At 40.5% G+C, this 17581-nt stretch overlaps 1 protein-coding gene across 1 annotated transcript in view; it reads left to right on the top strand.

The window, feature by feature from the left end:
* Positions 1 to 995: 995 nt before the first annotated feature.
* Positions 996 to 17581, top strand: part of thbs1b (thrombospondin 1b) — a 28915-nt gene continuing 12329 nt past the window's right edge. Inside the window, 10 exon segments of the mRNA XM_020938235.2 lie at positions 996 to 1085; positions 1293 to 1369; positions 2932 to 3494; positions 6291 to 6366; positions 7501 to 7584; positions 7660 to 7769; positions 7910 to 8035; positions 13754 to 13850; positions 16198 to 16371; positions 17284 to 17460. Coding sequence (XP_020793894.2) covers positions 1306 to 1369; positions 2932 to 3494; positions 6291 to 6366; positions 7501 to 7584; positions 7660 to 7769; positions 7910 to 8035; positions 13754 to 13850; positions 16198 to 16371; positions 17284 to 17460 — 1471 coding nt within the window. The 5' untranslated portion in view covers positions 996 to 1085; positions 1293 to 1305.

The following is a 17581-nucleotide window of genomic DNA, read 5'->3' as shown; positions in this document are numbered from 1 at the left end:
GGAGAGGTAGTAGTAGTAGTAGCAGTAGTAGTAGTAGCAGGAGAGGTAGTAATAGTAGTAGTAGTGGTGGTAGTAGTAAGAGAGGTAGTATTAGTAGTTGCAGTAGTAGTAGGAAGAGGAGAGGTAGTAGTATTAATAGTAGTAGTAGAAGTGGTAGTAATAGTAGTAGTAGTAGTAGGTAGTAGTAGTAGTAGTAGTAGTGGTAGTAGTAGTAGTAGTAGTAGTAGTAGAAGGAGAGGTGGTGGTAATAGTAGTTGCACTAGTAGTAGTAGTAGAGTAGTAGTAGTAGTAGTAGTAGTAGTAGTAGTAGTAGTAGTAGTGTGGAGTGACTATTAATGTTCCACAGTATCGCATTCAATTTATCGATACTCAGTGAGGCCAAGTTACAGGTCAGATCTGTGACGAGGCGACTGCACCTATAGTCGTAACAAGCAGGTGACGTGCCCTCCACTAGAAAAGTTACACAGTGCGCCTTTAGTATGAACAGCCAATATAATAACAATAACGTGGATTAAATTTCAACTGGACTATTTTACGACGCATTCCCTGTGAACACCTGCGCACGAGGCGGAATAATACGACGTCAAATCGTGCGTAACGGTGTGGTACATCGTGGGGGACGGTGACACTGATGGATGATGGACCCCCCCAGAGGAACAACAAAAACAAACAAAACAAAACACACTTCTTCACGACGCACATTAACACGTCTCCACGCACGAGCACGGAGGAGACGATCTGCGCCAACCGTGCCAAACTCTCCTCCACCACCTCTCCTCTCTCTCCTTTCCCTCTCTCCCTCTCCTCTAGCCCGTCCCCCTCCCTCCTGCGCGCGGATTGGACGAAACAACTTCTTAGGAATGGCATCAAACTATTTAAATAGCACTTTGTCCCCCCGACGACTTTAAAAGAGCAGGTTTTTAGCGGCAACGTAGCAGGACGCACGGGTTTGCAGCCAAGACCGTATCGCGTTGGGGACTAATCACTTCACGTGTCGATGTAAAGGATTATTATTGGATTTCTATCACGTTTTGGGGATTTTATTTGTTTTTATTTAAGTTTTGGTCTGCTGTTTCGCGTTGCAGGTGAGTGTGCGTAAAGTCAATCTATTTCACGTCAGTATTTGTTAATTTCTGCTAATTTTCTACTTTTAAATTAGTTTAATCTATAATTTTTAATACTGATGTGATTGCTTTCTTAGTCTAAAAGTTTTGTTTTTAATTATGTATATTCAGACTCATATTTTTGCAAATTTTGGCTAATTTTTGGTGTATGAATTTACCACTTTGCAGACAGCAGATCAAAATGAAGTTGTTGGTGGTGTTTTTGCTCTTGATGCTTTGGACCTGTGACTGTGCCAGAGTCGCAGGTGAGTCTATTCCTACGTTAATCATTTATTTTTGTGAGGATTTTAGTTTTGATCTTGCATTGCATTTGCTATTTTGCTTATTATTTATAACAGTGAGTAGAACTGAGCATCACTTGGAGATGTGGAGCCAAAAGACGCTCTTGTGCAGTGCTGTAGTAACAGGGTGTCCACTGAGGGCAAAGGGACTTCTGATACTGCTGCTTATTTTACATTTTCTTTCCTTAAACAGCTTTTAATTTGGGTATCAGATCACAGCATGCTTTTTTCTTTTTATTAAAGGTGCACTATGTAATTTTTATGGTTCCGGATCCACCACACCTGCCTCCAAGGAAATGTTATAACTTTCTCTGGAACTCAGCTATTTATTCATTTACAGACCTTTTTATTGCTCAGTGGTGCATTGAAAACAACACATTGTTACTGTGAATGGAGTTGCCTCTCCAGAGTAAATGTAACTTGGTCTCGGGGCGTCTCCATGGAGATAGATAAGCTTAATGCCATACTGGAACATTCCATGCAAAGAATTAAGATCCCTGTAGAAACATGCAGGTGGTGAACTAACAAAAAAAGTTACATATTACACCTTTAAGGACTAATACTTAACCTAACTTTTACCTAATAAAAGAATCTTACATATTCACGTCACTTCTAGTTTCTCAGTACTTCCTCTCTTCATTTTTCACTTTTAATTTCAGTGTTGATGGCTGCTTTTTATTGCATTTGGTCTAAATGTTTGGAGTTTTTTTCAGTAAAACATCCGTCCATCTGTTTCCCACTAAAGAAATACAACCGAAATGTCACAGAAAGTTGAATAGACATTTATTCCAAGCAGATCTTAATAAAGACACTCAAAGACAGATTGGATCAATTATGTTAATATGCCATGATTTATGTTTACTTTATTACTTTGTGTGCAAGAGCAATTGTGCAGCGATTCTAAAAGCTTTTCCACTAAGATCCCTCTAAGAACTAATTTCAGGACTAAACCAGGACTCAATCTGGACTTGACCCGGACTTAGTTGGGACTGAACCAGGACTTAATCAGGTCTAGACTGAGACTAATGCCCCTGGAATAAATTAGATCTACACAATTTTTAACTAAATTACACAACTGAAAGTCCAAAATCAAGACCAAGACCCCTTTAAAGGTGCACTACCTTTTTTTTTTTTTTTTTTATGGGGCGTCTGCCACCTGCTTGACACCACAAGATGTTATTATTTTGCCTGGAATGTTCCATTATGGCATTAAACTTGTCTATCTTGCATTTTTTTTCCAATAACAAGTGCTTTTATTGCAAAAAAATACCTCAAAAAACATTAATTCTTACTGTGAGCAGGGTCCCATTTCCACAGATCTGACTTGTAACTTGGCTTGGTGGCTTCATCTGCGTCTTTTCACGGAACTAGATAGACAATTTAAGCAATTTTGAGTATGAGATTGTGGGTCCATCACATACAAGACATACAGATTCAAAGATATACGATAGAGATAGAAAGGTTTAGCAGACCCTCCACCATAAAAGTTCCATAGTGCACCTTTAACTTCACTCTTCAATCCCCAGAAACCCGAGACGACAACGACAGCGTGTATGACCTTTTCGAGCTGGTCCAAGTGCCCAAGAAGAACCACGGCGTGACTCTGGTGAAGGGAGATGATCCTTACAGCCCTGCCTACAAAATCCTCAACCCAGACCTCATCCCTCCTGTCCCCGAACCTACTTTTAGGGACCTCATAGACACCATCCACGCCGACCGGGGCTTCCTGTTCCTGCTCAACTTCAAGCAATTCAAACGCACCAGAGGAAGCCTGATCACCGTGGAGAAAAAGGATGGATCCGGGCCAGTTTTTGAGATCATCTCCAACGGGAAAGCCAATACCCTCGACATAGTTCTGTCCACAGAGAACAAGCAGCAAGTGGTGTCCATAGAGGATGTGGATCTGGCCACGGGGCACTGGAAGAACATTACGCTGTTTGTACAAGAGGACAGGGCGCAGTTGTACGTAGGATGCGTGGACGTGAACACAGCGGAACTGGACGCGCCCATTCAGAGCATCCTGACCCAAGACACGCCCAACCACGCCCAGCTGAGGATCGGGAAGGGAGCAGTGAAGGACAGGTTTATGGTAAGTGCAATTAGAGGGTATTACACTTCTATGGGGTATTAATGTTACCTTTTGTTGGTTTGGTCCAGGACTCACATGGGTCTGAAGTGAGGCAGGTTTGGGTGAGGTCTGGGTGAGTGTGGTTCTAGGTGAGGCGTGGGTCTGGGTGAGGTCTGGTCTGAGGTTGGTCTGGGTGAGGCGTGGGTCTGGGTGAGGTGAGGGTCTTGGGTGAGGCAGGTCTGGGTGGGGTCTGGGTCTGGGTCTGGGTGAAGGTGGTCTGGGTGAGGTTCTGGGTCTGGGAGGTGGGATCTGGTGGTGGCTGGGTGAGGCTGGGTCGGGGTGAGGTGGGTCTGGGTGAGGTGTGGTCTGGGTGAGGCTGAGGTCTGGGTGAGGTGGGTCTGGGTGAGGGTGAGGTCTGGGTGAGGATGGGTCTGGTGAGTAAGGGTGAGGGTGGATCTGGGTGACTGGGTGAGGTCTGGGTGAGGTGTGGTTCTGGGTGAGGGCGGGTCCTGTTGAGATCCGTATCTGGGTGAGGCAGGTCTAAGTGAGGCGTGGGTCTGGGTGAGGCACAAGCCTGGACGAGACGCTGTTCTGGGTGAGGGCGGACACAGGACTACATGAGGTGAGCCTGGGTGAGGTCCAGGTCTGGGTGGGGCCCGGGTCTGAGTGAGGGCGGGTCTGGGTGAGGCACAGGTCTACAGAAACAATCCACAAGTGTATTTTCCCTGGACACCGCAGTGGTCTGGGGCAGTTTTCAGATCATTAGACATGTTTTATTGCATGAACCCAAGTAAAACCTCATTGCTTTGCTCAAATCCGTACTGCAGTTGATATAGTTGGCATAACAATCTGAAAGTAACCCCCTCAGAATATGTGCCAAACCCCAACCTGCAATTAGTGTAAACCTGCTGTTAGAAAAGAAAAAAAACACAAACCACTGCTCAAATTACACCGAAAAACATGTATTCTTACTGTAAGCAGCGCCACCTCTCCACAGACCCGGCTTGTAACTTGGCCTGGTGGTGCTCTTGTGCGTCTCCATGGAGATAGATAAGACGGATAATGCTTCTTCAAGAAAAAAAACAACACTTCAAGCATGTTTTTGATCACGATATAATGCAGTAGAAAACTCAAAAAAGTTGATTTCATGTAATACCCTCTTTTTAAAAACGATACGTCACAAATATTCAATTTGGGTAGCATAATTAATCAAAACTGAATCGAAATCGCAAGTTGAGTTGGCACAGTTATCGAATCGCAAAGGCTGCAGTAATTTAGATAATATATTGCCCTATCTTGTACCAAAATGATACCTTGTCACTTCTTTTTTGGCAGTAGTTTTAGAATACAAGACACGTCTAGATGTATTTCTGCTTTTCACAGGTTTCTTTCGGCACTGCAATAGGGAAGATGGAGATTGGTGTTATATGGTGTTGTAAATAAATCCAAAAACTGCCACTGTGACTTCATTTTTATGCATGACTGGACCAAGGAGAGTCTTTAATGAGATTTTGTTATTCCAAGTCCAGTCAACCTTTTGAAGAAGCACCCTCTTTCTTCTTTATAGATGCCACATTCCATTAAGACATGCTTTACTGTCTCCTCTCTCCCACACAAACAAAGTCCACTTGTGCTTTTTCAGGTCAGGAGCTAGCCCAGAGTGGAGAGTCCCTTGTCACCTGTCAGCTTTGAAATATGTACTTTTTGGTATCGATTTGGTTTTACATCAGTTACTGTAAGTGTCAGTTTGTGAAGAAAACAAAAGGTCCTATATTATGCAAAACTGACTTGAGTTACCTCCTCAAAAACATACCAGGAGGCGTGTTTTGTTTCATTCACACATGTTTGAGTGTTTTCCATTTGAGAGAAGAACTCAGCCTAATAAATATGCAGTGTTTATGTGTTAAACGTGTGTGAACGAAACAAAACACAACTCCATTTGTTTGTATTAGTCTAATCTTAACTCTTGTGTCATTTGGAGTTTGTTAAAGTGAAAGTTGTGGTTGTCAGTTGGCAGGGAAATTGGATTGGATTGAAACATTATGAACAGTCTGGCTCAACTTATGCTTTAGCTTCATTTATTTTCACCAATTCTATCTTCGAAAGCTTCATTATTACTTGATTGAGCTGTTATTGGGTGTCTTAAAGGTGCAATGTGTAACCTTTCTGATGTAGAGTCTACCGCTCGTCACCATGGAGATGTTTATCTGCTTTATCTGAATGTATAGCAAAAAAACGTATCTGTCCTTGGAGATATGCTTTTCACTGCATTTTTGGATTATAATTAAAAATAAAAAATAGAATACAAATGTACAAGTGTAATGCTACTGTACACTGTGGAACATTCAAGGTATCTCCATGGAGACAAGCAGATTTGGCACTTCAGCTTTAGACAAAATTACTTTTATTTGTATTCATGTTTGGTACAAGCTTCAGTCATAGAGTTTATAAACTAAAGGTGCACTCTGTAACTTTTCTGAAGACGTATCTTATCGTCATAGAGATGTTACTAGATTACCTGGAATGTTCCACAGTATGGCATTACACTTGTTTGTTTGGCATTTATTCAATTACAGCTGCTTTTACTGCTCAAACTAGTTGAAAATCATGTCTTCTCTGTGAGTGGGGCCACCTCTCCACAGATTGGACCTGTAACCTGGCCTTGTGGTGCTCTTGTTAGTCTCCATGGAGATAGATAGACACATCAGCAGAAAAGTTACACAATGAACCTTTATTGTAAAAATGTCAGGCGTGACCAGCTCACTTTAAATTACAATAAACCACATAAATCTGTTTTATTTTTGTTTTTTATCCTAGGGGGTCCTCCAAAATGTACGCTTTGTCTTTGGCACGACTCTGGATGCCATTCTCCGCAACAAAGGCTGCCAGAACGGTGAGTAATCCGAATCTCAATACATCTTTTTTATATCAGCAAGTCTGATCCAAGTGCTTATCAAAAACACACAGACAATTTTCCCATTACACTCCCTCAGACACTGTGTAATACTTATGACAGAGGAATGCGCGATACTGTCTCAAAGGGCTGCGCTTTCAGATGGAATGTGCTGTGCCAGCTATACTCTTCATGTTTTTATTAGATATTTGATAACCTGATATTTACTATTAATGATTACACTACTAGAAATAAGTGTACAAGCCAGTTAAACTATATAACAGTCTATTGTGAAGGGTGAGGGCAGGTACTGCATCCTGTATAAACATAGATAAGAAGTTCAAAGTATGGTAAATGAACTACTAGACTCTGCCACGATTTATAAGTTAAGTGGGTCTCATATCAGATATACTGTGTTAGTACCAAGCTTAGATAAAGGAAAAAGATGTGTGCAAGTAGGACATCTGGTATGAAGATAGATAAGAAGTTAGACGTTAAACTTAAATATCTCCATGGATAAAAGCAGGTGAAGTTGTGAAGTACGGAGTAGATTCTACTCAAAGAAAACATGTATGTCAAGTAGGGATGCAACAATAACCATCATATCGTCAAAGTTCTCACAATAATATCGTGGACCATCACAATATATCGAATTGCAAGTCTCTTTGCTTAAATTAAGAGTTATGGTGCAGCGATAGCTAAAAAAAAACAGCAGACTACATAGACCATGATCCTTTGCTCCATTTCAGTGCAGACTACAAAAAGAAATAACAGTTCTAAGCACTTTTACATCTTAGTTCTTTGGATTAAGTCTTGTCAAGGCATTTTAAGAGGAAAAAGTAGCATATTCACAGTTTTATTCGCAGCCTTCACAAAATATTGCAAAAAAAAAATCATACCGTGGCGTGAAAATATCGTACTGAGAAATTTGCATATTGTCACCCCATCATATCGTGAACTTTCCCTCGATATCGCAATAAATATCGTATCATGAGGTTCAGACCGTGACGATATCAAGTCATTACACCCCTAATGTCAAGGTGTTTTTTATAGATAGAGGACACACCACCAGAAAGTTCCATAGTGCATCTTTAAGAAAATATTCATTTGATTATATGTTTTATTTCTTCTTAGCTCTAACAAGTGACACTTTGCTTTTGGAAAACATCAACGGATCTTCTGCCATTAGGACAGAGTTCACCGGTCACAAGACCAAAGGTAAATATGAGATGATCTAATATGTGTAATATATATGTGCATTTTTCTTCAGAAGTGTGCTTGTTTGTGCTGTAGACCTGCAGATGGTGTGTGGCTTCTCCTGTGAGGACCTCATCAGTATGTTCAAGGAGCTGAAGGGCTTGGGCGTGGTGGTGAAGGAGCTCTCCAATGAACTGCGCAGACTGGTAAGAAGGGAGAGGCTTGAAACTGTGTATTTGGAAGTGAATCCCCATACGAGGACACACTATTCCTGTCCTGATATTAAACGTACGGGGACCAAGAGTTTCTCACTTAGCTTACATTAGTGTGGTTCTTCATCCTCCAGACCGATGAGAACAGGCTGATCAACAACAGCATTGGGATCCACAGCGGCGTCTGCATCCACAACGGCATCGTGCGCAAGAACAAGGACGAGTGGACCGTGGATGACTGTACTGAGTGTACTTGTCAGGTCAGCTCCATAAACCACCACAATTACCCATACAACCACAACTACCACAACTACCACCACTGAACAACAGTAACCACTACAACCACCACAATAACTACCACCATAACCACAATGATAACAACAATGATAACAACCACCATAATAACCATAAGCATCACACCAACAATTACCATAACCACAGCAACCATCGTAACCATAAACACCACTCTAACTACAACAATAACTATAACCAGAACTACAACCATAACCATGACAGCAACCACCATCGTAACCATAAACACCACTCTAACTACAACAATAACTACAACTGACGTAACCATAACTACAATCACCACAACTACCACCATAACCATAATAACAACAACCACCATCATAACCATAAGCACCACAACAACTGCCATAAACACAGCAACCATCGTAACCATAGACACAACCCTAACTACAACTACTACCACCATATCTACAACCACAACTACAACCACCATGACTGCCACCATAACTACAATCATAACTACAACCACCATGACTACCACCATAACTACAAACCATAACTACAACCACCATGACTACCACTAACACAACATAACTACAACCACCATGACTACCACCATAACTACAATCATAACTACAACCACCATGACTACCACCATAACTACAACCACCATGACTACCACCATAACTACAATCATAACTACAACCACCACAACTACAACCATAACCATGACAGCAACCACCATCGTAACCATAAACACCACTCTAACTACAACAATAACTACAGCTGACATAACCATAACTACAATCACCACAACTACCACCATAACCATAATAACAACAACCACCAACATAACCATAAGCACCACAACAACTGCCATAAACACAGCAACCATCGTAACCATAGACACAACCCTAACTACAACTACTACCACCATATCTACAACCACAACTACAACCACCATGACTGCCACCATAACAACAACTACAATACAACCATAACTACAACCACCATGACACCATGACTACCACCATAACTACAACCATAACTACAACCACCATGACTACCACCATAACTACAATCATAACTACAACCACCATGACTACCACCATAACTACAATCATAACTACAACCACCATGACTACCACCATAACTACAATCATAACTACAACCACCACAACTACAACCATAACCATGACAGCAACCACCATCGTAACCATAAACACCACTCTAACTACAACAATAACTACAGCTGACATAACCATAACTACAATCACCACAACTACCACCATAACCATAATAACAACAACCACCAACATAACCATAAGCACCACAACAACTGCCATAAACACAGCAACCATCGTAACCATAGACACAACCCTAACTACAACTACTACCACCATATCTACAACCACAACTACAACCACCATGACTGCCACCATAACTACAATCATAACTACAACCACCATGACTACCACCATAACTACAACCATAACTACAACCACCATGACTACCACCATAACTACAATCATAACTACAACTACTACCACCATAACTACAACCATAACTACAACCACCATGACTACCACCATAACTACATAACTACAACCACCATGACTACCACCATAACTACAACCACCATGACTACCACCATAACTACAATCATAACTACAACCACCATGACTACCACCATAACTACAACCATAACTACAACCACCATGACTACCACCATGACTACCACCATAACTACAACCACCATGACTACCACCATAACTACAACCATAACTACAACCACCATGACTACCACCATAACTACCAACCATAACTACAACACACCATGACTACCACCATAACTACACCATAACTACAACCACCATACTACAACCATAACTACAATCATAACTACAACCACCATGACTACCACCATATCTACAACCATAACTACAACTACTACCACCATAACTACAACCATAACTACAACCACCATGACTACCACCATAACTACAACCATAACTACAACCACCATGACTACCACCATAACTACAACCACCATGACTACCACCATAACTACAACCATAACTACAACCACCATAACTACAACCATAACTACAACCACCATGACTACCACCATAACTACAACCATAACTACAACCACCATGACTACCACCATAACTACAATTATAACTACAATCATAACCATGACAGCAACCACCATCGTAACCATAAACACCACTCTAACTACAACAATAACTACAGCTGACATAACCATAACTACAATCACCACAACTACCACCATAACCATAATAACAACAACCACCATCATAACCATAAGCACCACAACAACTGCCATAAACACAGCAACCATCGTAACCATAGACACAACCCTAACTACAACTACTACCACCATAACTACAACCATAACTACAACCACCATGACTACCACCATAACCATAATGACAACAACCACCATCGTAACCACCACAACAACAGCCATAAACACATTTACCACAGCCATAAGTGCAAACATAACTACAATCTTTACTACGACCATAACCACAATCACACTGTCATAACTACAACCACCACCATTATCACAACCAGTCAAAACCACACACTCTGACAAAACTTTACAAGTGGGTCTGGAACTGTATCCATGTACTGTAACCACAACCACCACCACAGTAATACCTACAGCCATAACCACACTAATAATAATAATTGTAAATACAACCGTATTTACAATTATTACCACAATAACCATAACCACCATTGTAACTTTTAACTACATAACATAACTACAACCGTAACTACAACCACCACCATAACTACACCCACCTTACCTGGCCAGCCAAAACCACACACATTGACAAAGCTTTACGAATGGGTCTGGAACCACCACCATAACCACCACCACAGTAATACCTACAACCATAACTACAACCATATTTACAATCAAAACCACTACAACCACCACCAGGAACTCTATTACAACTATCCCAACAACCACCACAACAACCATAACCACCATCATAACTTTAACTAGTGCAATAACCACAACCATAACTACATCCACCACCATAATCACACCAGAAACACCATTACAACTATCAGAACAACCATCACAACAACCATAACCACCATCGTAACTTTTAAGTACATAACATAACTACAGCCTTAACTACAACTACCACCATAACTACAACCACCTTATCTGGCCAGCCAAAACCACACACTTTGACAAAGCTTTACGAGTGGGTCTGGAATCACCATAACCACCTACAGTGTAATACCTACAACCATAACCATAACTACAACCATATTCACAATCATAACCACCACCGTAACCACAACCAGCAGCAAAAACACCATTACAACTCTCCCAACAACCACCACAACAACCATAACCACCATCGTTTTTTTTTAACTACATAACATAACTACAACCATAGCTACAACCACCACCACAGTAATACCTACAACCATAACCAAACCATAACTACAACCAAATTTACAATTATAACCACCAGAAACACCATTACAACTATCCAAACAACCACCACCATAACCATAACCACAACCATCGCAACCACCACAACAACACAGACAGTGGACAGTAACCAGACAATATATCTTTAGCTACAGACACACTCCTGCACACCTTTTCTGGGCGTCTTTAACACCATAATTTGCGCCGTAATGAGCACGTAGAGCACAGACACGAGACAGATGGGCTCATTAGTCTCCTCCTCTGTGTACAAAGTGGAAGGGCGGATAGCTCAAGCACAGATATTTGGCTAAGGATCTCCCTGAGCTTTCCTGAGGGCTTACTATCCAGATGTACTCTTCATTCAGGACGCACAAACTACTCCTGTTTCCGTGTTTTCCGTTGGCGATCAGATCCGGGAGGTTTTGCATACTTAGAGGCACTTGTTATCCGCAGCAGAGAACCACACAGGTTGAGGAGGCAACATGAGCCAGTGCAGCCCCACACTAAAGCCCTTTATGCCGGCCTCATTCCTGGCTAAGTGGACTCAAAGCAGGTGGTTGTTTGGAAGAGGGCTCCACCGACCGCTTTTCTGGCTCTGTTCGGCTCCTGGCATGTGGGGAGAGGAGGTGTGATGAGATGGTCGCACGTACATGGAAAAAGATGGACATGAGGGGACATAGATGCTGGAGATTAGCAAGGGGGGGTAGTAACTAATTACAAATACTCATGTTACTGTAACTGGGTAGATTTTTGGGGTAACTGAACTTTAAAAAATCTAATTAAAAGTAAAATTCTAGCAATGGAGCTGTCTTTGACCCTTTAGATCAGTGTTTCCCAAACTTTTTTTCTGGGGACCCATATTTTAAAAGTCACAAACCTTCAAGACCCAAGTCAATAGACATTATTTGTAAATAACAAAATAAACTTGTGACCATTATTGAACATTAATGAGAATATTTTATTGCTGACAGAGTGATCATGTCTCTCTGAACAATTTATTACCGTATTTTTCGAACTATAAGGCACACCAGATTATAAAGTGCAATATCAATAATGTCAAATTCTCTCGTCTATTCTTATACATAAAGCGCAACGGATTATAAGGCACATTAAGTGAAACAACCAGATGACAATTGAGACTTAAGACTTTTTTATTTCCTATGAGGAGCACTCAAATATACATTGAGTAATAATGTGTACAATGCAGCTTTGCGCAAATTGCTATACATTTTACAGAAACGAAACTTAAAACCACATGGCTCATTTGCATAAACTATAAGTGATTTTAAAAAGTTTCTGTCGGACTAAAGAACACGACTCAGTGGAATATGTATGAAAATCGGTTTGAGGTCAGTAAGCACAACCAGAACTAATAGGTAAGATAGTAAGGCGCACTGTCGATTTTTCGGAAAATTAAGGGATTTTAAGTACGCTGAAAAATACGGCACTTTTTTTTTAAACAAGGAAAAACAGTAATCAGTGTTTCCTTCACATTGAGCAGAGATTCTGCGCACAGAGATGTATGTATATGTATATTGCAGACCTACATGTAGATTGTGACTAGGCGACCCAAAAAAAATCTCTTGCCACCCACCTAAGGATCGCGACCTAGTCTTTGTCAAACAATGCTTTGGACTTTAATTTAGACAAGCTTTATTGATCCAAAAAGGAAATTATTTGGACACAGTAGCTCACACATCACAATATATTATACTAACAAAGAGCAAAAACATAAATGATAATAATACATTCAAAATAAGTAGCAAAAATAACAAGATACTGGTGTTAAATAAGGCATAATTATATAAATCTGTACAAGTATGCAATATTGGAAAAAAGTAGTACAATTTTCAGGTATCCATACTTTACTCACGTACATTTTACATAAGCAGTGGCTTAGGGGGTTTAGTGTGACGTGCCTAGCAGTCATAAAGTAGCTGGTTCAAACCTCATCCAAGCAACTACTGTTTCAAAACATTGTGCTTATGTGAGACATGTACCCGGCATTGCCAACAGTAGTCACTGGGAGGGCATCCAATGGAAAAAAAACATTACAGTGGGAACGGTCAACAGTGCCAATCTAGAAATAATACAGTTAGAACTAAACCGGGTCTAACCAAACTTTGATACAACCTTAACCATTTCATGACAAACCAGGCTGTAAACATTGCAGTAATTCCATAGACTATTGGGTTTCGTTAATGCCCTGTTTATGTTAATCCTTCTTTATCTGTTGCAGAATTCGGCTACTGTGTGTCGTAAGATCTCCTGCCCCCTGATCCCGTGTGCAAACGCAACAGTTCCTGATGGAGAGTGCTGCCCTCGCTGCGGCACACGTAAGTCCTCTCTGCAACTAAAAATACACTTTGTTCTACAGAATTATAATGAACCATTGTGGGATTATTTACTATATTAAGTATTACAAAAATAATTAAAATACTCAAACCAGGCCTGACTGAGGGCAGACCAAGGACCAGACCAGATCTAAATCAGGTCTAACATAGAACCAAAAAGCTAAAGACTTAACCAGATCTCAACCAGGTCAAAACCAGGTCTAAATCAGGTCCAAATAAGAACCAAATAATCAAAGACTAAACCAGGTCTAACATAGAACCAGTTAACCAAAGACCAGGTCTGAACCAGGTCTAAACCAGGTCTAACATAGAACCAAGAAGCTAAAGACTTAATCAGGACTAAACCAGATCTAAACCAGGTCCAAATAAGAACCAAATAATCAAAGACTAAACCAGGTCTAACATAGAACCAGTTAATCAAAGAAAAGGTCTAAACCAAGTCGAACATAGAACCAAGAAGTTAAAGACTTAACCAGGACTAAACCAGGTCTACACCAGGCCTAATCTAGAACCAAGAAGCTAAAGACTTAACCAGGACTAAACCAGGTCTACACCAGGCCTAATCTAGAACCAAGAAGCTAAAGACTTAACCAGGACTAAACCAGGTCTAAATCAGGTCTACACTAAGTCTAAACTAGGTCTAAACCAGGTCCAACTAAGAACCAAATAATCAAAGACTATTCAGGTCTAAACCAGGTCTAACATAGAACCAATTAATCAGACTAAACCAGGTCTAAATCAGGTCTAACGTAGAACCAGTTAACAAAAGACTAAACCAGGTCTAAACCCAGTCTAAACCAGGTCTAACCAAGGACTGCATGCACTTTTTTTTCCCCAATTTTACAACCTAAACCTGAACTGTAGGCTTCTGTTACATTACTTTTACTTCAATACACTCAAACTTGATTTATTCTTAAAAGATGGAAAATACATAATTTAAATTTTTTTCTGACATAAAACTAAACGCAAAGCAAATATTATTTTTATGTACTTTAAGTTTAAAGTACCTCTAGCTCTGAAACACTGCACCTTTGTTCGCCAAACATCTTAAAACTAAATTGAACCTAATTGACCAAAATTGTAAGATGGAAAATTGCCTCACTGTTTAATGCGCACTATAAGACATAATGACACAATGACATATTTCTCATACCTTTAAAGTCTCTGACAAAGTTTTCCCCACTTAAAACCAACATCAGTGAGGAATAGCACTGAAACTGGGTCCTTATACACCCAGGGTCATGTTTTCACAAGCTGTTTCCTGCTAAAGCAAACTTCATTCATTCATTGTGCTGTTCATTGGTTCAGAGGGACAGTGGCGCTACTATTCCTCACTTCAGTATAGTGCAGTGTCTGTCTACGGCTGCACAGCGAAATCAACGTCATTCTCGAGATTTAAGAGCTGTCATCCAAACCAGTGGGACTACAGGTGGTTTTCAGATACTAGATACTATGTGATGATATCATACTTTCAGATTAGGTGCAAAAGGCTTGATTTTATTATTGATAACATTGTACTTTGCAGTTAAACTTGATAAAATTGAGATAAAGATGACTAGATCCAAGTGCTTACTGTATTAACATTAAAATAAAATGACATTTGAACTGTCCTTTATTTGTATTTGTCCAGTCGAAAGTTGAATTTGATGTAATCTGAAACCCAGCAATTCGAGCAAAACACAAAACTAAATCCAGAATTAACCATGCCTTGATTTCCTGATGCTTTTATTATTATGAAATGAGAAAGATGCAATTCTAAATCTAAACCTAAAACCAGTCTGAACTAGGGAGTAACTCAAATTTGTAAACTTTTGTTGGCAGAAAACAACCAAACTAGGATTGAAAAAGTCTGTTCTGGTGGAAGAGGTTTTAGGACTCATATAGAGCAGGATGTAAAATGGACACAAGAAATGGAAACCTTTTGTGTTTTTGATGAAAAATAGGATGTCGTGAAGCATCAGTAATGCTTAAACAGGCAGGTACAGGCCCACTGCTGAATCATAGGCTTCTTCTGGTCCAGAAAACTGTTCTCATCTCTTTTATTTCCTGTTTAGTCCTGGCTTTAGTCCATATCTAACACCTCTTGGTCCTTGTTTAGTTCTCTATGCCTCAGTTTTAATCATACTATTTTAGATCATCTTTACTAGACTAGACTATTGACTATTGTCCAATTTAATCCCAGTTTTGACATTTTTTTTTGTCCTGGTATGCCTTGTACTACCACTGATTTTATCAATAATGGCATTTTTTTCACAGTTAAGTCCAGACCATTAGCCTTATGTGTTAATGAACGTTCCTTTTTCTCTCTCTCCTTGTCTCTCTTACTCAGCGAGTGACTATGCAGAGGACGGCTGGTCTCCGTGGTCTGAATGGACGCATTGTTCGGTGTCCTGTGGGCGGGGCATCCAGCAGAGGGGGCGGTCCTGCGATCGTATCAATAACAACTGTGAGGGCACCTCTGTCCAGACCAGAGACTGTTACCTGCAGGAGTGTGACAAGAGATGTAGGTTTACACTTACAGGCTTAATATATACATAACTATGCATTATATGAAAGTTTGTAAATAGATCCATAATCACAAGATATATTATAAAACAATGTACGTTAATAATCTAAGTCAATAAGACATGTACTCCCAGTTCAACCAGAAAAGAGAAGGGAAATGTTGTATCTACCTGCTACTTTTGAAGAAGAGATGGAAAGGACTGGGGAGGGTGATGGTTTTACTGCTGCGGGGGATTTGGGGGGAGGTTGAGGTACTTGAAGTTTAAGGGAGATAACAGAGGTGGGGACCTGCAAATTGTGACTTGACTTGAGTCAGACTTGAGTCACTATTTTTAGGACTTGAGGCTTGACTTGATGAACTGGACTAAGACTTGGGACTCGACTTGGACTTGAAGGTCAATGACTTGGGACTTGACTCGGACGTGAGCCTTGTGACTTGAGAAGCACTTTTAAATCTGAATTCCTTCTATTCTGACCGTAATGATTCACACTAAGATATTGTCAAGACATTTAAAAAGGAAACATTAACTAAACTAATTTCTACAACTCTTATTTACTCTATAAAAACTCATATATAAATATATTATGATTTTTTAAAGTACAATTTATCTTAAAATACATATAAATTGCAAAAATCTAAGCTATATTTGGTACTTTGATGTAAAGACTTGAAATGACTTGAAGCTCAAATCAGACGACCTGGACTTAACTTGAATTTATGGACCAGTGACTCGAGACTCGACTTGGACTTGCCTGTATTTGACTTGGGACTTGATTTGGACTTGAGGTCAAAGACTTGAGACTTACTTGAGACTTGCAAAACAAAGACTTGGTCCCCCAGAAGTGATTGGTTCTTATTGGATGTTTTTATGACAAAACTTTCATACATGACACATTTTGTATGTTACAGTCAAACAGGACGGCAGCTGGAGCCACTGGTCGCCCTGGTCCTCCTGCTCGGTCACATGCGGGGCGGGCGTCATCACTCGCATTCGCCTCTGCAATTCCCCCACTCCACAGCTAGGGGGCAAAGAGTGCGTCGGAGAGGGCCGCCAGACCGAGAAGTGCCAGAAGTCTCCATGCCCCAGTGAGTACAAGTTTATAAGGAATATTTTGGAGAATGGGTCAAATGCAGAGACGAGAAGACATATACTGTTTGTAAATACAGAACAGTGGGCGGAGATAGGGGGTAGGGGGTAACATAACAT

Source organism: Boleophthalmus pectinirostris, unplaced genomic scaffold, assembly GCF_026225935.1.
Source record: "Boleophthalmus pectinirostris isolate CB_2022bp ecotype Guang Dong unplaced genomic scaffold, ASM2622593v1 HiC_scaffold_13, whole genome shotgun sequence".
Taxonomy (NCBI): domain Eukaryota; kingdom Metazoa; phylum Chordata; class Actinopteri; order Gobiiformes; family Gobiidae; genus Boleophthalmus; species Boleophthalmus pectinirostris.
This window is presented reverse-complemented; position numbering and strand designations above follow the sequence as displayed.